The sequence below is a fragment of the Natator depressus genome, chromosome 2, assembly GCF_965152275.1.
Source record: "Natator depressus isolate rNatDep1 chromosome 2, rNatDep2.hap1, whole genome shotgun sequence".
Classification (NCBI taxonomy): Eukaryota; Metazoa; Chordata; order Testudines; family Cheloniidae; genus Natator; species Natator depressus.
The window spans coordinates 177,115,627-177,139,225 of NC_134235.1; the positions used below are offsets into that span (position 1 = coordinate 177,115,627).

A 23,599-nucleotide genomic window follows, 5' to 3' on the forward strand; every position below is an offset into this window, starting at 1 on the left:
ATTGTAGAGCCATTGGCCATTATCTTTGAAAACTCATGGCAATCGGGGGGAAGTCCCGGACGACTGGAAAAAGGCTAATGTAGTGCCCATCTTTAAAAAAGGGGAGGAGGAGGATCCTGGGAACTACAGGCCAGTCAGCCTCACCTCAGTCCCTGGAAAAATCATGGAGCAGGTCCTCAAGGAATCAATTCTGAAGCACTTAGAGGAGAGGAAAGTGATCAGGAACAGTCAGCATGGATTCACCAAGGGCAAGTCATGCCTGACTAATCTAATTGCCTTCTATGATGAGATAACTGGCTCTGTGGATGAGGGGAAAACGGTGGACGTGTTGTTCCTTGACTTTAGCAAAGCTTTTGACACCGTCTCCCACAGTATTCTTGCCAGCAAGTTAAAGAAGTATGGGCTGGATGAATGGACTATAAGGTGGATAGAAAGTTGGCTAGATTGTCGGGCTCAGCGGGTAGTGATCAGTGGCTCCATGTCTAGCTGGCAGCCGTTATCAAGTGGAGTGCCCCAAGGGTCGGTCCTAGGGCCGGTTTTGTTCAATATCTTCATAACTGATCTGGAGGATGGTGTGGATTGCACCCTCAGCAAATTTGCAGATGACACTAAACTGGGAGGAGAGGTAGATATGCTGGAGGGTAGGGATAGGATACAGAGGGCCCTAGACAAATTAGAGGATTGAGCCAAAAGAAATCTGATGAGGTTCAACAAGGACAAGTGCAGAGTCCTGCACTTAGGATGGAAGAATCCCATGCACCGCTACAGACTAGGGACCGAATGGCTCGGCAGCAGTTCTGCAGAAAAGGACCTAGGGATTACAGTGGACAAGAAGCTCGATATGAGTCAACAGTGTGCCCTTGTTGCCAAGAAGGCCAATGGCATTTTGGGATGTTTAAGTAGGGGCATTGCCAGCAGATCAAGGGACGTGATCGTTCCCCTCTATTCGACATTGGTGAGGCCTCATCTGGAGTACTGTGTCCAGTTTTGGGCCCCACACTATAAGAAGGATGTGGAAAAATTGGAAAACGTCCAGCGGAGGGCAACAAAAATGATTAGGGGACTGGAACACATGACTTATAAGGGGAGGCTGAGGGAACTGGGATTGTTTAGTCTGCGGAAGAGAAGAATGAGGGGGGATTTGATAGCTGCTTTCAACTACCTGAAAGGGGGTTCCCAAGAGGATGGATCTAGACTGTTCTCAGTGGTAGCAGACGACAGAACAAGGAGTAATGTTCTCAAGTTGCAGTGGGGGAGGTTTAGGTTGGATATTAGGAAAAACTTTTTCCGTGGAGGGTGGTGAAACACTGGAATGCGTTACCTAGGGAGGTGGTGGAATCTCCTTCCTTAGATATTTTTAAGGTCAGGCTTGACAAAGCCCTGGCTGGGATGATTTAGTTGGGGATTGGTCCTGCTTTGAGCAGGGGGTTGGACTGGATGACCTCCTGAGGTCCCTTCCAACCCTGATATTCTATGATTCTATGATTCAAGAAATACAAATTCAGTTTCAATCACAATGGCAACAGACAATGAAACAAGCACTCTTACACTTCAGGGTCTCTCCCTCTCATATAATAGAACCTCTGAGTTTCGAACATCTCGGGAATGGAGGCTGTTCATAACTCTGAAATGTTCGTAATGCTGAACAAAACATTATGGTTGTTCTTTCAAAAGTTTACAACTGAACATTGACTTAATACAGCTTCGAAACTTTACTATTCGGAAAAAAAATGCTGCTTTCCCTTTTTATAGTAGTTTTCATACAGTACGGTACAGTACTGTGTTGTATTTGCTTTTTTTTTTTCCCTGGGGTCTCTGCTGCTGCCTGATTGTGCACTTCCAGTTCCAAATGATGTGTGTGGTTGACTGGTCAGTTCGTAATTCTAGCGTTCGTAACTCTGAGCTTCTACCGTACTTTTCATGAGGGGAAGGAGAGTGTCTAGCACAGTGTAGAGTGGCTCGCACAGTGCTTTTGCCATTAAAAAGCAAAAAACAAATAGCTAGATGTGAATCTTAAAATGTATCCGAACCGCAGTATAATACCAGCCAAGTGGCTCTTGGACTCTTTATAAAATGTTTTGCAAACAAATGCTCTGACAATTGACAAGCTGTTGCTTTTATGACTTCCTACCACAACTTGTGGGAATCTTTTAGACCTAAATCAATTTTACAAACAAGTTGTCCCCTGAGATGTCATACACATTCAATTTAAAGCAATTTATAAAAAGTGCTACTGCAGCCAAATATAAACTCATTACGATTTTTGGACACATCTAAGGCCGCCCTTCCATCCCCTGCTGGCTTCAGGGTCTTATTTTGTTTGTTTGTTTGTTTTTTAACCAGGTCCCATGGTTTCCTCACTTGCATGCCCCCCCTTTCTGCTTTGTTTTCTCTGGGAGACAGCTTTTTACAGTGTCTCAGAAGTTACAGCGAAGGTGTTTGCCGTCTTCAGGGAAGCCAATGAAAAGCATCCTCTTCATCACTGGCAGCCTATTAACAGCCCACTTGTATGGCCAAAACTTTGTGTACTTAATTCTTCTTTTTCAATCAGAGCAATCAATTCTGGCTTGTTGATTCGGAAGTTTTACAAACGACTGGGCAGATTCTCAGGTGGCATAAATTGTTGGCTCTGTTGAAGCTGAGGGAGCTTCGACAGCTTACACCTACTGAAGATCTGCCCATAGGACTTGTTGCCCTTTAGCATCATCATGTAAGGCCTGGGCTACACAGAAAATTAAGTCAGTTTAACTATGTTGGTCAGGGGTTCAAAAAATCCACACCCCTGAGTGGTAGCATTAAGCCGACCTAAGTCCCTGCATAGTCATTGCTACGTCGATGGAAGAATTCTTCCATTGACCTAGCTACCACCTCTCTGGGCGGTAGACTGCCTACACCAATAGTAGAAGCCCTCCCACTGGAGCAGGAAGTATCTACATTGAAGTGCTGCAGCTGCACTTCTGTGGTGTTTTAAGTGTAGACATACCCTAAATTTTCAAGTGGCATTCAGTTTATAAACTTTAAGAACATAAAAGTATCTTCCCCTGTGTACTCATTTTGTCTATAGCATCCTTCAGAGGTTTAAATGAAATGAACAAGCAAAGGTCACTTATATCTCAGTTTTTATACCCCATAAAACTGCATTCTGTGTAGTGTCTCTCATGCAAGCCATAGCCCACAATGCTGCAGCAAGTTAAACAACACAGTTGCTGAGGTCCTGTCTACATGAAGGAAATTTACAGTCATGTAAGTATATCAACATTGATACATCTGCTTCAAACCACTAAAGGAGGTGTGCTACCACGAAGCAGGGCTGACAGCTGTGCTGATTTATCTGGTAACATGCTGAAGAAAACGGCTCTGGTGTCGGCACCACTTTGTGTCAGTGCAGTGTATCTGCTTTAGACACGTTGCCAATATAATGGCAGGTTTCAGAGTAGCAGCCGTGTCAGTCTGTATCTATTATAGCCTCTTACAGTTTGTATGGCAACTTCCACCTTCTCTGTATATATATATATATCTTCTTACTATATGTTCCATTGTATGCATCCGATGAAGTAGGCTGTAGCCCACGAAAGCTTATGCTCTAATAAATTTTTTAGTCTCTAAGTGCCACAAGTACTCCTGTTCTTATTGCCAATATTGTTACACCAGCATGAATTCTCTCAATGTAGATAGGGCCAAAGCTAAAATCAAGATCAATGCAGAGTGAGACAGAACTTATGAGGTGTAGGCAAGGGAGAAATGTTTTTTTCAGATGAGATTTGTGATAGCTTTGAGGCAGAAAAATACAATACAACAAGGCAGGAACTGAAAAGACGAATGCTCTTCTCACAATAGCAAGAGGACAAAGCTGGTGCTCCAATCCCCTGCCTTTACTTTACCAGTGTACCCAGCCTTTGCTGTCCACCACTCAGCTTCTCCCTCAAAGTCCTCCGGGCTTTCTCCCATGTCATCCCACTGGACCACTCTGAGTCAGTGACCTGTTGCTTTGTTATTTACCACTGTCCCAATTTGTGAATGTAATCTGAAAACTTTATCAATGATGATTTTATGGTTTCTTCCAGGTCACTGATAACAATGTTAACTAGCATAGGGCCAAGAACCAGTCCCTGAGGGACCCTACTGGAAAAAACATATCCACTTCATGAAAATTACACTACTGGAGCAACGTAAATGGGCCTTAGTACAAAGGAGAATAAAGTCCATAGAGCCAAAAAGATTTGTTTGGGTAGGAGCTGAATCAAATATGCTTATATGTGGTCCAGGAAGATGCAGTGATCCACATTGTCAATGGCTGTCCCATGGTGAAGGTAAACAAGAGTGGAGAACAAGCCTTCATCAAAACCAAGTAGGCCATTAGTACATGGGAAAGAGCACTTTGTAAAAGATAGCCAGAGTGTAATCCAGTTTATAAATGGCCATGGATAAAGTTGTGTGAGAGGCACTATGACAGATGGGAGTAAAACTACTTTCTTTCACACCTTCCTGAAAAAACAAACATGGTAGATGACTCAGCTGTAGTGACAGATAGAGCTGAGCAAATAACTGATTTTCTGATTTGGCGGCCAAACTGAAATATCTAAAAAAAAATTGGTTAGTTTCAATTTGTAACAATTTTTCTTTTTTTTTCTGTCAAAACAAAACAAAAAATATTGTTTGGGTTGAATAAATATTTCAAATGGAGTTTCAAAACAACTTTTTCATAACAAAATGTCAATCTGAAATGACATTTTCAAAATGAACCATTCTGAGATTTCATTTTGAAAATGCCAAAACGCAATGTTTCAACATTTCCAAAAGTTTTATTTGCCAAAAGTATTCACCAAATTTGTTCCAGATAAGTGAATAGCTTTGGTGTCCTGAAAAACGCATTTCTCCCCCACTTAGCGGCAGATGAGACTGGGAAATTCTTAATGGAAGCAATGTGGACAAAGATGGTTCAGTACAAAGCAGGAGGGAACTGCTGATCACCTTTTAATTAACCACAATTTGGGGTAATAATAATTAATCACTTGTTTCTCATACCTAACCCTTTACCAGCAGTCACACATTCAGCATTTTTTTTTAAATGCTGGCACTTTATGTCTAGTTACAGACTAATGATGCTGCCTGGTATGATTCTGCACAGATCAGTAGCATCTACAGGGCTCTGAGAGTGAGGGTGGAGGAGTCAGGGGTGCACAAGTAGAGCATAAGGTCACAGGCAGAGAGATGCATCCTGGAAATGTATGCATAGTTGTGCAGGTGGTTTTGATAGGAGGGATTCGGCTTCCTTGACCATGTGATGCTGCTGTGGGAAAGATGATTAATGAGAAGAGAGGGGGTCCACACATCCAAGAAGGGGAAGAACATCTTCATGCACCAACTTACCACCCTAGTGAGAAGGACTTTAAACTAGCTTCAAAGGGGGCAGGTGACAAAAGCCCACAGGTAAGCATAAAAACAAGGTGATCTTAAACAAACTATTAATGTTGGGGACGAAATGGAAAATTACAATAGGCTCACAGGAGCAACAAGAATGAAATGATTGGGAGAATCTACTCCACATCTTAGCTGTCAATATACAAATGCGAGGAGTATTCAGAATAAATAGGAAGAACATGAAGTGTTAGTACTTAACCTAAATTATGACTTGACTGGCATCAGAGAGACTTGTTGGGATAAATCTCATGACCAGCATATTGGTATAGAGGGAGATAGCTTGTTTGGGGAAAAAGGGAGTATGCGCTGCATTATATATCAAGAAAACACACTTGTTCTGAGGTCCTGAAGGAGGTGAGAGGAAGACCAGATGAAGGCCTCTGAATAAAGATAAAAGGGGGAAAATAGGGGTGATGTCATTGTAGGGGGTCTACTATTGACCACCAAATCAGAACTAGTAGGTGGATGAGGCATTTCTTGACCAAACAACAGAAATATCCAAAACACAAGACCTGGTAGTAAGGGAGGGGAGTTTAACTATTCAGACATCTGTTGGAAAAGTAATACAGCAAAACACAAAATTTCCAATAAGTCTTTGGAATGTATTGGGAACAACTTTTTGTTTCAGAATCTGGAGGGAGTAATGAGGGGGACACCATTTCAGACTTATTCTGACCAACAGGGAGGAATTGGTTGTGAATCTGAAAGTGGAAGGCAATTTGGGTGAAAGTGAACATGAAATGGTAGACTTCATGATTCTAAGGAAAGAAAGGAGTGAGCAGCAGAATAAAGTAATGGACTTATGATTTAATTGGGAGTTGGTCCTTCTTTGAGCAGGGGGGTTGGACTAGATGACCTCCTGAGGTCCCTTCCAACTCAGATATTCTGTGATTCTATGACTTCAACAAACTCAGAGAACCAGTAGGTAAGAAAATCTAAAGGATAAAGGTGTTCAGGAGAGTGGGTAGTTTCTCAAGGAGATAATATTAAAAGGCACAACTGCAAACCATCCTGATGCAAAGGAAAGACAGGAAGACTAGTAAGAGACCAATCTGGCTCCATCAGGAGCTCTTTAATGACACGAAAATTAAAAAGGAATCCTACAAAAAAAATGGAAACATGGACAAATTGCTAAGGAGGAATACAGAAGAATAGCAAAAGCATGTAGGGACAAAAATCAGAAAGGCTAAGGTTACACCTAACAAGAAACATAAAAGGCAATAAGATAACTTTTTAAAAATACATTAGGAACAAGGGAAAGACAAAGTAAAGTGTCGGTACTTTACTTAGCAGGGAAGGAGAGCTAATAACTGATGACATCAAGAAGGCTGAAGTGTTTAATGCCTATTTTGCTTCAGTCTTCAATAAAAAAAGTTAATGGTTACCAGATACTCAACACAATATTAACAAGAAGGAAGAAATGCAAACCAAAATAGGGAAAGAACAGGTTAAAGAATATTTAGCTAAATTAGATGTATTTAAGTCAGCAGAGCCTGATGAAAGTCATCTGAGGGTACTTAAGGAACTAGCCCAAGTAATCTCAGAATGTTTTGCAATTATCTTTGAGAACTCATCAAAAATGGGTGAGGTCCCATAGGACTGGAGACAGGTAAAACACAGTACCTATCTTTTAAAAAGAGAAACAAAGAGGACCCAGGGAATTAGACCAGTCAGCCTAAATTCAATATGTCTAAAGACAGTGGAACAAATTATTAACAATCAATTTGTAAGCACTTAGAGATAATAGGGTTATAAAGAAAAGACAACAGGGATGTGTCAAGAACAATCATACCTAACCAACCTAATTTCTTTCTTTTATAGGGTTACTGGCCTAGTGGATAGGAGAGAAGCAGTAGATGTAATAGATCTTGATTTTAGTAAGGTTTTTGATAATCCCATATGACATTCTCATAAAAAAAACTAGGGAAATGTGGTCTAGACGAAATTACTATAAGGCAGGTGCACAACTGGGTGAAAGACCACACTCAAAGAGTAGTTATCAGTGGTTCACTGTCAAACTGGGAGGCATATCTAGGGGTGGGAGTGTCATAGGGGTTAGTTAGTCCTGAGTCCAGTACGATTCAATATTTTCATTCAGGACTTTGATAATGGAGTGGAGAGTATGCTTATAAAATTTGCAGGTGACACCAAGCTAGGAGGGAAGCAAACACTTTGGAGGAAAGGATTAGTATTCAAAATGACCTTGACAAATTGGATAATTGGTCTAAATTCAACATATGAAATTCAATAAAGCCAAGTGTAAAGTACTTCACTTAGGAAAAACCAATCAAATGCACAGCTACAACATGGGGAATATTTGGCAAGGTGGTAGTACTGCCAAAAAGGATTTGGGGATTATAGTGGATCAGAAATTGAATATCAGTCAACAAAGTGATGCAGCTGCAAAAAAAGTTCATATTCTGGGGTATATTAACAGGACTGTTGTATGTAAGATATGGGATGTAGTTGTCCTGCCCTACTCTGCACTGGTGAGGCCTCAGCTGGAGTACTATGTCCAATTAGGGTGCCACACTTTAGGAAAGATATGGATAAGCTGGAGAGCAGTCCAGAGGACAGCTACCAAAATGATAAAAACCTTAGAAAACCTGAACTATGAGAAAAAGTTATAAAGCATGTTTAGTCTTGAGAAAAGAAGCTTGAAAGGGGACCTGATAACAGTCTTCAAAAACATTAAGGACTCTTATGAAGAGGATGATGATCAATTGTCCACCATGTACACTGGAGATAGACAAGTATTGGGCTTAATCTGCATCAAGGGAGATTTAGGTTAGATATTAGCAAAAACTGCATAACTATAAAGGTAGTTAAATTCTGGAATATGCTTCCAAAGGAGGTAGTGGAATCCCCATCATTGCAGGTTTCTAATAACAAGTTGGCTAAACACCAGTCAGGGATGGCCTAAGTAGCAGATTTATTCGGTCCTGCCTCAGCCCAGGGGGCTGGACTTAGTGAGGTCTTGAGGTCCCTTCCAGCCCTACATTTCTATGATTCTATGCATTATTATTAAAGTGTTTAATTGTGTTTCAAATAAATTGTAGTTTATTTTGCTTGTATTTTTACTCTATGGACTTGTTTTTTTGGTTTTTAACTTTTCCCCAAAGATTCCTTTTGGACTAAAAGTTCTCAGACTTGTTCTCAGACCTGCACTGAATTTTTGAGGGCAGTCTGAATGGCTAAACAGATACTAAAACATGAAAAAATATATATATATCGGTATTTTTCCAGCCATTTTGTTTTTAAAGAAAAGATTGTTCAAACACTTTTTTGTACTTGGATATATCCAAAATTTAATGGATTTAAAATTTCAGACTTGGCACATACACTAGGGAATCTTCAGGGAGGAATGCATATTTTTCTAAGTTTGAAGAAAATTTATTGAATAAACAAATAATGTATAAACAAGGGGAAAGTCTCCTGCCCACTGTTTGAGGGGGTTTGGGGAGCAGAGGGGAGGGCATTTTTTGTTTTGCTGATTACAGTGCACACTAAACCCTTCACCTTGCAGGTTGCTCTGCATTCAGAGCGTTTCACCCATTAGAGGCAGCTCTCAGGACTGGGTCCCTAATGAAGCTATCTAGAAAAATAAACTTGCAAGTGTGTATCTACATAGCTACATAAGGTCCAAAACAGCCCTTGAGTGCCTCACGCTGTCCCTACATCCTAGTAAGGCCTCCCTCCCCTGCAAATCCCTTAGAATCTCGGGTATTAGTGCTAATTGTTCTCCCTTCTCATTTTTCTATATAAATCTTTTTTATACTTACATTTCTGATGGATGGAAAGTGAATACTCTACTCTTACCAAAAACCCAACTAGTCACTGTCCATTTCTGCACTAAGCTCTCTGTCCCCATATATCAAAAGATCCACACAATTTGGAGCTGCACCAGAGCACACCCAATGAATGGAACAGTCAGCAATGGTCTTAGGCACAACAACAACAACAATATGGTGGACATCTGAAACTGCTCCCACCAAATTGGGGGTTAGTTGAAAGATGAAGTTATGAACAGTTTGTGCCCCCTTCAGTTGTCAGCTATAGGGATTTTAAAAAAAAATGTCTGCAAATTCTTAGAATCCCCTGTCCTCCAAGTTCAGTTCTTGTGGGAAAAGAATCACTTTTCGGTAGCTCTCAATATTTGCAAAATCAAACCATTATGGTATCCTGGCACTTTAAATCAGTTATTAACTGACTGTAGATGTCTAAAATGTTAATATATGTGGCCTACTAATTGGTTTAGAACCAAATTTTCTCAGTGCAACTTCCATTTCTTTGTGCACAACTTTCTTCACACCATTTTTGCACACTAGCATTCCATGCGCATAAATGTCACACATTTCCTGCACAGACTCACATTTGCACATGCAAATCAGGAGCAAATTAGTTTTCTACATATTAATTCTGCAAACTGGTAAAAATAGCGTGAAAAATTTACACATGCACAAATGAGGTTGGGGTTCGGGCCACTTTTAAATTCTGTTCCTTATAGGCTCCAATTTCATGTGCCCCAGTTTAAGTAATTTAACACAGTCAAACTTCATTTGTTTCTAATCACTTCAGAAGACTGGCTTAGCAGGTGGGTATTGCCTGTGTGAAACTTAGCTGCTTGGAAACAAATGGCAAATATGTTTTTGGAAGACCAACATCAGTAACTGCTTCCCTGTGAATTCCACAGAAGATACCTATTCCCCATTCCTCCCAGTTCAGATATAGTACAACACTCAGCCATCCCAACAATGCAGTAATTCAGCCTCCAGTTGTTTTCCTTATGGGGTAACCTATTACCTCTCTCCCTCTCCCCCAGCAGGACATTTCATGTAAAACTGGTCCTTATCTGTCGCTACTCAATAGCTCTCGCTTCTCTCAGCATGGTGGTACCTCATACCTCCACATACCTCACATGCCAGAGCTCACAAAGCCTAGAGTCTGGGTAACACTGGTATATGAGTGCTTCTGCAATCAAAAGGACCTAGTTATGAGTTTGGAAAACTACTATTTAAAGATAATGGTAACCATGGAGAAGTTTCTCACACATAGTCACTTTCTTGCCAAGCCTTCCCCCGCCCCCGCTTAAAAAAACCCTGCTACTTCAAAAGAAAAGACACTTAAGATAATTAGAGTCTGACTATTTTAATATAGGCTGTAAGAAAACAAACATGTGAGCCAACTTTTTTTCAGTATGTGAGCAGGAACTCACTCTCTCAGTCTTGTAGAAGTAGCACCTGAGAAATAACAGACTACAGTCACCAGTCCTTCACTTAAATAGGTGCTCACTGAGGGGGAAAATCTCCAGGTCTTCTCCAAAACACTCCACTGGCCTAAATCAAGAAATGAAGACTAATGCTAGACAGATGAATTATAGTACAACAGCTGGGTTTCAATCTATGTGAGAAGAGATCCACATTATCCTGGTCACCTTTCCCCAAAGAAAGTGAGTCACTTCAAGCCAGCTCACTCCTGACAGGCAATAGAGTGGTGATACATTTTCATTTTCAGCAAAAAACATGAGTCACCCTAAGGACTAGATAGCTCAGTGAAGCGGTAATAGAATGCAGAGTCTTTCATCTCCATGTCAGCACTATGAATACAGCCTGATTCAACAACAACCCAAAAGTTATTAGCTAGTAGTTGTTTAGTGACCCATGTGAAATGAATCTGATGGTAGTTGTTGTTGTCTTGTCCTGTGATAATCATATTAGGCCACGAAGTTCAAGTATTAGGGTGACCAGATGTCCTGTTTTTAAAGGGAGAGTCCCGTATTTAAGCCCTTCTACAGGTGTCCCTACTTTTTCTTAAAAATGGGCAAATTGTCCCATATTTTCTGTCTCTTCCCCCCTCCCCCCCCCATCAGTACTGGTGGGTCTTGCTGCTGGCCGGATCCCTGCTCACCAGCCACCCACCCACCAGCAGTGGGGGTCCAGTAGCCGACGATGGGGGAGGGGGTGCAAGGCTGGTGGCGTGACGGGGCAGAACTGCAGTGCATGGGGCCAGGCCACTCCCCCCTGTTGGTTAATCAGCGCATCCCCCACTGCATGCCAGCTCTCGGCCAGAAGGAGCCCGCCCCCCCGTCCCGTTTCCAGCTGGCACTGGCTGCATGCTGCGCACTGTAGCGGCTGGTGAGTGCGGGCAGGCGCCAGCTGGTTACGTGTCGCCTCTGCTGTCCACCCATCGGCCCTTTACATGCTCCCCATCTCCCTGCCCTCTCCCTGCTTTGCTCCTTCACCACCACCCCCCAGCCCCGCTGCTCCTCCATATACTCACCAGGTCATCAGGTATCTCACTCCTGCATACACCAATGTATGATGGAACCTATCTGGAGGTTTCGGTCCAATTTCAAGTAGAGAATAGCTAACACCACAAATCGGGCTAAGTGGGGAGCCTTATTAGTGAGCTCAGCAGAGAGGATAAGGATTGAATATCCTTGGAGACTGAACTACCTATACACCCATGGAAATGGATTCTGTCTAGTTCAGAATTAAGAAACATGGGCATAGCAGTGTGAAGAAGATTGCTCAGCCGCTGCCTATTCTGTATATTTTCTACAGATTAAAAGGACACTTCAGTCTCCAGTGCACTCAATCTGGCACTATTCTCAGGCACTAAAATCACATAAATAAATAAATAAATAAATAAATAAATAAATAAACAAACAAGTCATAATTACCCTCTCTTATGCTTTTTGGGCTCAGCCATATTCAACAAGCAGACTTCTGTTGTAAACAGTACAGAATTGCACCACTTCATTGGTGAAGATGTGCAGGAATTCTGACTTTTCCTAACTTTGGAGTGCTTACATTTCCAACCTTAACATTTTTAAGGTAGATTTTTGGAAGTAATATCAGTATAGCTGCTTTTGATGAATTTACTGAGTGCAGACCATCATTCAGAGAAGACAATACTCATTCTTGTTCTCCCAACTTTAATAGTTAACTTTAATCTCCTGGCCATTTATCCTACCAGCTATGATGGATCTATATTCTGGACCCATTACCATAAGTCATTAAAAAGTTACGTTCTTAGTCCCTAGCTTTGTCTAACACTGAAATGTGATTGTCACAAGGTGTTTATATCCACAAGTCCTTTGTCAACACTACAAAAAATATCCTTGCAGAAACTTTTTTTCACTTTATCTCCACTCCTCTTCCCCAAAAGCCATGTGGAATAGTTCCAATCTCACTTCACAGTAGAAATCTAATTAGGAGTGAGGAAATACCTTTCATCTAATAAAGTCCTCACATGTTACAGCACATCACTCACAAGGCTGTTCCCATACTATCGCATGACTAGATAGGTATCTTAAATAAGACATCCGCTGACCACTCAGATAAGAGATTCACTACAAACCCCTTCTTTAAAGGAAAAGGACACAGAACAGGCAGTAAACTGCTATCACAGTTCTTAAGCTGGTCCATTGTTCGCCTCCAATTTAAATTACATAGAAGGTAATATGGCCCCAAATTCTGAAGAAAACAAAATAGGCAAGAAGCAGTTAGGGGGTAGGGGTGGGGGAGTGAGAGAGATAACAATGAGCATGAGTTACAAAAGGAACACTGCCTTGTTACTGTGTGCAAGATTCAAAAGGGACTGGACTTTTGTATGGATATCACAAATATCCGCAGCTGTTATAATGAAATACATCAGCCCTTCTTTGTAATGGATATTAAAACTCATGCTTCAGGGTTTAAGTCAACCTCTAATTATTAGAGACTATAATGAGACCTAGATGCGGGACAGATTATCCTAGGTCTACCTTCTGCAGGGTTCTTGTACCTTCTTCTGAAGTATCTGATGCGGGCCACTGTCAGAGAGAGGACACTAGCCTAGATAGACCTTATCCTAGCCCAGTATCCTGTCTTCCCAGCAGTGACCAATGCCAGATGCTTCAGAGGGAATGAACAGAACAAGGCAATCTATTGAGTGATCCATCCCCACTCATCCAGTCCCAGATTCTGGCAATCAAAGGTTTAGGGACACCCAGAGCATGAGGTTTGCATCCCTGACCATCTTGGCTAATAGCCTTTGGTGGACCTATTCTCCATGAACTTATCTCGTTCTTTTTTGAACTCAGTTATACCTTTGGCCTTCAAAACATCCCATGGCAATGAATTCCACAGGTTGACTGTGCGTTGTATGAAAAAGTACTTCTTTATGTTTGCTTTAAACCTCCTGCCTATGAATTTCATGGGGTGACCCCAAGTTCTTGTGTTATGTGAAGGGGTAAATAACACTTCCTCATTCACTTTCTCCACACCATTCATGATTTCATAGACATCTATCATATGCCCATTTGATAGTCTCTTTTCTAAGATGAAGAGTCCTAGTCTTTTTAATCTCTCCTCTTAGAGAAACTGTTCCATATGACTAATCATTTTTGTTGTCCTTCTCTGTGCTTTTTCCAGTTCTACTATATCCTTTTTTTGAGATGGTGCAACCAGAACTGCATACAGTATTCCAGGTGTGTATGTACCATGGATGTATATAGTGGCATTATGATATTTAGTCTCTTATTATCTGTCCATTTCCTAATAGTTCCTAACATTCTAATAGCTTTTTTGACTGCTGCTGCACATTGAGCAGATGTTTTCAGAGAGCTAACCACGATGATTCCAAGGTCTCCTTCTTGAGTGGCAACAGCTAATTGAGACTCCATCATTTTGTATGTATAGTTGGGATTATGTTTCCCAATGTGCATTACTTTGCATTTATCAACATAGACTGTCATCTGCCATTTTGTTGCCCAGTCACGAGAGATCCTTTTGTAGTTCTTCGCAGTCTGCCTGGGTCTTAACTATCTTGAGTAGTTTTGTATCATCTGCAAACTTTGCCACCTCACTCTTTATCCCTTTTTCTAGATCATTTATGACTACGGTGAACAGTACAGGTCCCAGTACAGATCCTTGGGGGACTCAGCTATTTACCCTCTCCACTATGAAATTTGACCATTTATACCTACCCTTTGTTTCCTGTCTTTTAACCAGTTACTGATCCATGAGAAGTCCTTCTTTCTTATCCCATGACTGATTACTTTGTGTAAGGGCCTTTGGTGACGGACCTTGTTAAAGGCTTTCTGAAAGTCCAAGTACACTATATCCACTGGATTGACCTTGTCTGCATGTTTGATGACATCCTCAAATAATTCTAATAGATTTGTGAAGCATGATTTCCCTTCCAAAAGCAGTGTTGACTCTTCCCCATTATATTATGTTCATCTAAGTCTGATAACTCTGTTCTTCACTATAGTCTCAACCAATTTTGCCTGGTACTGACTTTAGGTTTACTGGACTGTAATTACCTTTTTTAAAAATTGGCATTACATTAGCTAGCCATCAGTCATCTGGTTCAGAGGCTGATTTAAGTAACCGGTTACACACCACGCTTAGTAGTTCTGCAATTTCATATTGGAGTTCCTTCAGAACTTTTGGGTGTGTACCATCTGGTGACTTATTACTCTTTAATTTATCAATTTGTTCCGAAACCTCCTCAAGGAGGTATATAATCTCATCATGACAAGGATGCAATTGCTAATCTCCATATACACAATTGCAAGACAAGGACAAGATCCAGAGTATGCCCTTTCATAAGCGTCAAGATCAAAATCCCTCTGGGTTAGCCCCAAGAAGAGCAGTTGGACGTGGGTCTCCTGGCTTCTAGACTTAAGTTCTAATCCTTTCTCTGACACTGACTTGCTGTGTGATGCAGGGCAAGCCACTTAAATTCTACACCTTACTTTCCCCATGTTAAATGGGGTAATGACACTCACCCCCTTTGTAAGCCACTTTCAGGCCCACAAATAAAAAGCACTGTATAAAAGTTAACTGTTTATAAGATGTCAGTCAACATATAGGAGCATTATCTGCATAAACACTATGGACAATAAGGATGAACTAGAAAAAAGTTTAGTCATTTCAGTCAGGGATCCAGTGGGATAGTAGGACAGTCGTTACAACTTGGGAAGTTTGAAGGTAACTCTATTTTGGGGCTTTACACTGTAGATGGACACTCTCAGAGGACTTTCTCTGTAATGGGACAATTCCTAGGACGCTAAAAGCACAACCATACATTATTCCTTGCCCTCAGAAGGCTTACGCTGAGCCAGTTAGTTCACTGGTGAGAGCTGTGCCAACACAAAACCAACAGAATCATACAGTCAGGTCTACAAAAGGCAAGCAAAGACATGTGCCATGCCCATATTTTAATCATAGTGGTGAGGACTTTATTAGCCATCCACCTTTCATTAAGCAACATAACCCACAGGATAAGTTTATGCCCCTTGCCATATGATTCTGATATGAAATCCCATGCAAGATCAGTAGGACACATACAACAGATGTTGGCCAATAGATGTCATATGAAAATCCTGTCTACTGTTGTCTTATCTCTCTATAACCCGATCTCAACAAGAAACAAAAAGCTCTCACTCAGAACCAGCCTCCCATCTGGACCATCAAATCCCCAGTTCCCAAATACATTGCTCTACCGTCTCAACTACACATAGCCATGAAAAGTATGCCAACTTGGGAATGGAAGTAGTGCTATAGAAAGCAATTGCGTAGTGAAATCTTCTAATAAAGCTTGACCTCCAACAATAAGAGGAGAGAAGAGTGTGCATTAGTGTTGCCTCCCCTATAAATATTTTGCAAGTTATGACAATAATAATATTCCTTTTGAAGACTGTAATGTTAGTTACAATATCAGAGAGAAATACTTACAATACAAAAACACTTGGTGCATTTGTTTCCTTCCGGCTGAAATTCCTTCCCTTCATGGTAATGTCTACCTTCAAATATACAACCTGAAAAGCAGACTTTGGGTAAGTGTGACTTAGACCGGGACACTTTGTTTGTTACATGATCGTACTGTAGAATTATGGGGAAAGGAATTACTTTATCCTTTCAGTGATATGCATCCAACAATAAAATGTGCATTGCAGTGCAGTAACCTGTGTAAGCCTTGGGAGCCCTAAAAAGTTAGTTTGGTGCCAGGATGGAGGAGGAAGCGCTTTCATGGATTTACATAGAAAATTTCTTTCATGGCAGATAGTTTGTGCCACATTGTGCCAGGACTCCCATTTTAATCAACTTCTGTTTACAGAAGATTTCACTTTTTTAACAAGGTGCTCGTCCACATTAAATTTGGATAGATATAATAAAAAATTAAACATACCAAGCCAATTATACCACTAGAGCAGCAATGGTCTCCTAGTTATATAGTCCTGTAAAAACTAATATGACAAAACTACCCACAAAACAACCCTCCAAACTATCTCCTTCCTTTATTGCCTTGTCATATCATATGTTAGGCCTAAATAATCCCCTGCACACTCAACATAATCCCCATGTTCCTACTCCCAAAACAACCCCCTTCCTATCAATGCTGTGACATGTGACTCCTGGCCCCTCTCCATTCGCCTTCTATACATTCATCCCTAAAACATGAACCCCAGCCAGACCCTGCACAGCTGCCCAAACCTCTGGAATACCTCACACATGAAAAACCAGACAAGCTGCATTTTAAACTGTTTAAACTCTTTCTTATACTATCTCCCTCCCCTACTCCACAGCATTAAAAAATGTGTCCCAATATGGGTGTTAAAAAATATATATATCTATTCACTCTATTCCTTATGTCATTTAATACATTCTATTTTACTGGTCCACATTTCAGTAACTTCCTTCCTAATCTCTCCATTATAGTGGATACTTACCAAATCCTAATAACTAGAAATATTGAGCACAGATGGAAGAGTAGAATCCCTAGGAAATCTTACCTGGACAAGTGGGGCAACACATTCCCGGCAGCTCAGAAGGGTTTTTGCAATGGACAACACACTGCATCTCAGATTCTGTTACCACTCCTTCCTGAAATGGAACAAACCAAACCAAACACTATAATAAGGAGCAAAACTGGATGCACAATTAATGACATGATATATGCTGTATAGCAAAACCTTTTCAAATCCCTCTTTCTTTCTTTATCTGCAGGTCACTATCAGGATTCAGATTAATCCACACTCAAAAGAGCACTTGAATCTCACTGACAACAACCATGAGATTTGTCCTATAATGCGTCAGGTAAGAAACCAAGAACCTTCTTAGGAAAAGGAATTCTGCTTTATCAGGGGTCCCCACCCATAGGAAACTTGGAAATAATCTGCCATGCAGCTTTGATGTAAACAGAACAGACACAAAGCATTCCCTACACTCTCCCCTCAGAGAAAAAAGGCTTAGAGAGGAGATTAAAGCATCTCATTCTGTAGATGAGAGCCTGTTATCTAAGATGCACCTCCTGATAGGTACTAGTAAATTATCATTTCCTGCACTTCTTGTTGAAGAAGCCAAAGTCCTGCTGAATGAATCTGGGCAAGAGTATCGGGATGCAAAGTCTGTTTTTTGTGAACACAGGAAGCCTAATTTTCAAAACTTGAGCATGTAGGGTAAATAGGATTACCCAATTCTGCATTTTGGACATTCAGACTGGCACTTAGACAAGTAGGTACTCATTTCACATGCCCAACACTGATCAGACTATCCAAATGTAAGCTTTGAACATCTTATTATAAAGAAAATGTATGGTTATATGCTATGTTGCTCTTGTTTAATTGCAGCCCATAACATTCTCAATGTATGCACATTTAAAAACTGGGCATGCTTTCCTTTTACTTTTCCTCTCTAAAGAGGTTTTGTGGACACAGCCAGTTTTAGATGCCCATGAAAATCATTAATGCAGCAGGTGGGCCTTAGCAAAAAAGGAGCTAGTATCTGACTACCTGGTGCCAAAAGGTACCCAGAAAGATCCCTTTGAATATTTCCAGTCCCCTTCAAAATATTTGTGCAGAGTATTTAAACTTGGGCATCTACCTTATTTCTAAAGGCAGTACTGACATCAATGTTGGGTCCGAAGAAAATGCAGCTCTTAGTAAAGGGTTTTTAGCAGAACTTTGTATTTTTACCCCCGAAAGATCGTGATCACATCCATTTGTATGGACAAACCTAGAGACTGCAGAAACATCAATTTGTCAGTTACCTGGCTTGTGTACACAAATGCAATGTGTGTGTCTGCAGATGAATACTCTTGTGGATTTTATTGGTGCAACTCAGGAAGGCTATCAGAAATGCAGCCCACTATGTTGACAAATCAGTAGCTCAGGGAAAAGAAATGGGTTGTTTGTTAGCTTATTTTAATTAGTATTCCAGATTGGTGTGTCTCTCACAAACAGGTGCACACTCATATTTTGTTAAAAGTCTAATGATTGCTGAGAAAAGCAAAATAATTCCAGTGTTCAGGCTAGCCCTCCATCCTTAGCTCATCCAGGTATGTTTTAGATTAGAATCTCAGTATTTAAGATAAGTAACTTTGTTGTTCTGAATGTTGCACTATAGCTGGTCACAACTGGATGAGTTAAGGACAAAGCAGCAGCCTTAACTCTGAACATGATCTCTTGTTTTTCTTGACTTAAGAAACTGAAGATTTTAAATATATTGTTTGGATTTAATACGAAAGATTCAGACTTTCACAAGAGAAAGCAAACAATTCTGCATTTGTTAACTTCATGACTTCCAGCCCTTACCTGACACTGATATGCAATACATGGATTAGCTGGGGCTTGCCATTTTATGGAGCTGTTGTAGTTGTTTCCTTCAAAAGTGCAACCTAGAGAAAGAGAGAAGCAGGACAGTCTCTTACTTTATGATCACATGATGTTCTGGAAGGGAATCGGTAGGTTTCTATAAACAGATTTTCAAGCTCAAGCTGCAGAAAAGGTTCGTATAAGGAGGACAGAGCTCAAGGCCTACTGAGAAGATCTCCCCAAGTCCAGCCAGTCGTCCACGTATGGATACATTGTGGTGTCTCTCTTCCTGAGCTATGCTATGAGTACTTTGGTAAACACCCTTGGGGTGGCTGAGAGACAAAGGGGAAGCACCCTATTTTGATAATGTTCTTGGCCCACCATGAATCTTAGTACGTCCTATGTGATAGGATTATAGCTATGTTGAAGAATGCATCTTGAAGACTGAAAGATGGGAACCAGTCCCTTGATTCCAGAGTGGGGATTACTGATGCCAGAGTAGCCTTCCTGAATTTCAACTTCTTTATGAGGTGTCTTAGGCCACATCTACGCTGTAGGCCTATGTCGGTATAACTACCAAGGGTGTGAAAAATCCATACCCCTGAGTGACATAATTATACCAACCTTAACTGCCCCCTCTGTGTAGACAGCACTATGTCAGTGGGACAGCTTCTCCCATCAACATAGCTACTGCATCTCAGGGAGGTGAATTAACTATGCCAATGGGAGAGCTCTCTCCCATCAGCATATCAATGTCTTCACTTAAGCCCTACAGCAGTGAGGCTGCATTGGTGCAGCTGTGCCAATGCAGAGTTTTAAGAGTAGACCTACCCTTAGAACCAGGAGCGGTTGCCACCCTCCCTTTTCCTTAAGGATAAGAAGGCATCTTCTATAGAAGCCTTTCCACTGATACTGAGGGTGAACCTTCTCAATAGCCTGGAAAGAAAATAGCAAGAGGACCTTTTGTTATAAGAGAACCTTATGAAAAGGTATAGGGCAGGGTGATTGAGAGTAGTTGGTGTCTGGAAATGGACAGATAAAACTGGCATGTTTTTAAGACTAGTTTAGGAATTGGCTGTAGTAATTGAAGATATCTCTCTTTAAAAAAAAAGTATATGTAAGGATCTTGGAAGCAATATTTTGTAAGAGTTAAAACCTATAAATAGTTCCATCTTCTAGTTCATAAATCAACAAGTAACCTAATTTAGAATTTACAATGCACAGATTGGCCAGTGTAAAGATGGTAACAATATCATGGGCAGGAGTTTAGCAATGTTCCCAAGGAGATGCAAAGAGGACCAGGTTAAAACATTAGCGTCACCTTAAATGACAGAACCATATAAAGATAATACCCTTGAGCATGGCATCACAAACCTGGGTAATGTGGACTGCTGTCACAGTTAAAGGGTCATATTATCAGTTGGTGTAAATCAGCATAGTTCCATTAGCATCAATGAAGCTATGGTAGTTTAAACTAGCTGAGGATCTGGTCTAAAATCACTAGCACAGGCCAACCATGGAAGAGATGTGGATCCAGGGCAAAGAAGCTCAAGTCTTGGTCTCAAGAATCCAAGCAATGAAGAATGCCAAGAGGATGGACTTGTTTTCCTTGTAAATGTGGAGGTTTAAAGTCAAATAAAGAGAAGTCTTTAACTATCAGTCCCCTTCATAATTTTAATCCAGGCAATTATTTTACTCATATGAAAAGTGAAAAAAAAAATAACTCAAGAGGCATAATCTTTTTTAAAAAATTAAAAATAGAAAGCTAAGCATACATAGGGAATCTAAACAGCATGTTTTCCCTCAAAAAGTGATGAGCATATGGAATTAGTTTCTAGGAGAGGCCGCTGGAGTAAATGGCATAAAATGGATTTAAGAGACAACTGAGAAGTCTTTCTGGAGGAGCAAAGGATGTTAGGATATAGCAAAATAGCAGCCGGGTGGCGGCGCGGGGGAGGAATGGTCAATGTCACTCAAAAATTGAACAGGCTTGTAGGATCAAACAGCCTTTTCCTGTTTGTTAAAGATCATATGCTTTTTTAGGAGAATCCCTTAAAGCACTTATCCATCCAGTCTTCTGCTGCTTCCCTGCAGTAGTGCAGTAGAACAAGCTGGAAGCTATGGCAATACAGAAATGACAGGTCTTTTTATGAAAATAGGGGCCCATCACAATACTGATTCTCACTGGTCAGTTGCCTCAGAGGGGGACTTTTATATGAAATATACAGGATTGCTGGGGGCTGGGGAAGGTCTCTTCAAACATACACTTTTTTAAAGCAGATCTGTATGGATAAGGCCTGATCCAAAGCTACTGAAGTCAATGGAAAGACTCCCAAAGAGCTGTGGAAAAGCCTTAGCAGGACAGCAAAAGAGGAATATACAGAGACAATAAAATGAAAGAAATTACGTTACATAACAGGCATAGATTATCTGTGCCCTTCCTCCTTAAATTCCACTAAAATGGTTATTTATAAATTTGGGAAATTTGTTCTTCTTTTCAAAAACTTTCAGCAGTAAAACCTGGGATTCTTTTAGGGAATACACTCAATTCAGTGTCAGTGGGCAAGATTGCCAGTACTATGGGTGGGAGCTGTTCTGTTTTCTGATAAATCTATTTCATGTGGGTATTTCATGAGGCGATCACCCATTCTCAGAAATACCAGGCAAAGTAGAGCGATTTGAATAACTGATTTAACTATAATTTCAAATAATTTGATTTTTATTTATTTATTGTTTAAATCACTGATTTAAATCAGGGTTGGAGTTTTGTAAAGCTAATTTTAAAGTTTTAGCTATGGCATTTTGAGATTAACATTTATAATGCATTACGTTATAAATACTCCTCTTTAAAATGTCACTACTGGTACAGTCTCTTATTTGTCTTTCATAAAACTGTGATAGGCAAAAAACACAATATTGCAGCTGAAGGCCCTGATGCTTCAATCACTTAAGCGGATAAGAAACTCTGCTCATGTGAAAGGGACTCAGATGAATAGTCCCATTGTTTTAAAGTTAACATGTGCATAAGTGTATGCAGCATCTGGGACTAAAATTGTATTTTTTATTTAAAATGTCTTCGTGACATAAAACCTTTGTCACTTCAAAATAAATTGCCTCAGTGTTAACAATGAGAACTTATTGAGACTCAACACATTAACATTGTTATTCTGAACTGTTTTGTATACAGAGGCCAACATTTTCAAAATAGGAGCCTAAAGTTAGGCTCCTAAAACCATAATTTGCCACCTAAAGGTGGGATTTTCAAAAGTACTTAAGTGATTTAGCATTTCAGCCTTCTTGACTTCTGGAAGTTCAATATGGGCACAGTTCTACATATTGCTGAGCACTCTGGTCCCCATTCAGGAAATCACTTAAGCATGTGCTTGACTTCAAGCACTGCAATGGAACCATTCACATCCTGCAAGTTAAGGACCAAAGACAGAGTGCTCAGCACCTTTCACAATGGAGCTCAATATCAGAATGTGTGACTAGCTGCAGTATAACTCCGGCTATTTGCTTATCAGTTTTATGTGTGTGTGTGTGTGTTGTATGTACAGTTAATGAGACTGGGAATGATCTTTTTCTTTATGGATGAGCATTTTAAACATATAACTTCTTAGTAGAAAAATATTTCTGTGCAAAATCTGAAAACAAATTAGGAAATTACTACAGGTAACAGCTAAAATGTTAACAATTTTAAATTAAGACTCCCTTTGATTTCAGTGGGGCTAGGATTTCACCCTCAGTCTTTTTCTCACCTAGGAACCCAAGTGACAAATACTACTCCTATTTCAGTACATATCTGCAAACAAACCAGTAAATAATTTTATTTGGATTTAATCCTAGTTTGTTTTGATTTGACTACTCCACATTGCAGAACAGTGGACAGAGTGCATGTGTCAGTGATGAGAGGTGAGATGCAGACAGAGGTTTTAGTTGACCAGAATTTTGTAAGTGAAAGAGACAAGGAGCCAACAAAGAACGGTTGACATGGTCAGAGCATTGAGAAGGTAGGATTGTTTTAGCTGCTGAATGTTGGGAAGATTTGAAGATGGGATAAAATCATTAAGGCTGGAGAGAAAGTAGTTACAATAGCCCAGGTGAGATATTCATATTCTTTTGACCCGAGGCATGCCCCTTTGCCCATAGTTGTGTCCTTTGTATTTCCCAAAACTGCACCCATAACACATTCTTCAAAACTAACAGAAAACAGACTACATACCAGCTAGTGTTCCAGACCCTTACTTTCAATACATACATCTTCCAGCTGACACTGCAAACACAAAGCAGGGCCTTTTGAATCCACTTAATCATACTATGGAAGTTTGAGACTCTCCTGAAATCAGCTGAGTAAAACCCTTTCTGCTTCAATAAGCTTATTCATCCAGGTAGAATTCTGCCTACTACATGATTGAACACACACCATATTTAGCTCAGAAAGTAGCAATTTCTGAATATGTGCAATGTTATCAGTGAAGGTATTGCTTTCTCTTCTACACAATCACACACCATGATGGAATCCCTCTTCAAGATCCTAAAAGAATAATTCTCACCAGGAAACCCCATTAAGTCAACTTTTGCTAACCATTTATT

General features: G+C 40.4%; 1 protein-coding gene across 2 annotated transcripts in view; it reads right to left on the minus strand.

Moving 5' to 3' along the window:
* BMPER (BMP binding endothelial regulator) overlaps positions 1-23,599 on the minus strand; it is a 190,821-nt gene that overhangs the window by 131,749 nt on the left and 35,473 nt on the right. For both annotated transcript variants that reach the window (XM_074943256.1, XM_074943255.1), the window contains exons 4-6: positions 19,007-19,089; positions 17,207-17,297; positions 16,149-16,231 (exon numbers count right to left, since the gene is read on the minus strand). In XM_074943256.1, the coding sequence (XP_074799357.1) occupies positions 16,149-16,231; positions 17,207-17,297; positions 19,007-19,089 (257 nt within the window). The remainder of the gene's footprint in view (positions 1-16,148; positions 16,232-17,206; positions 17,298-19,006; positions 19,090-23,599) is intronic.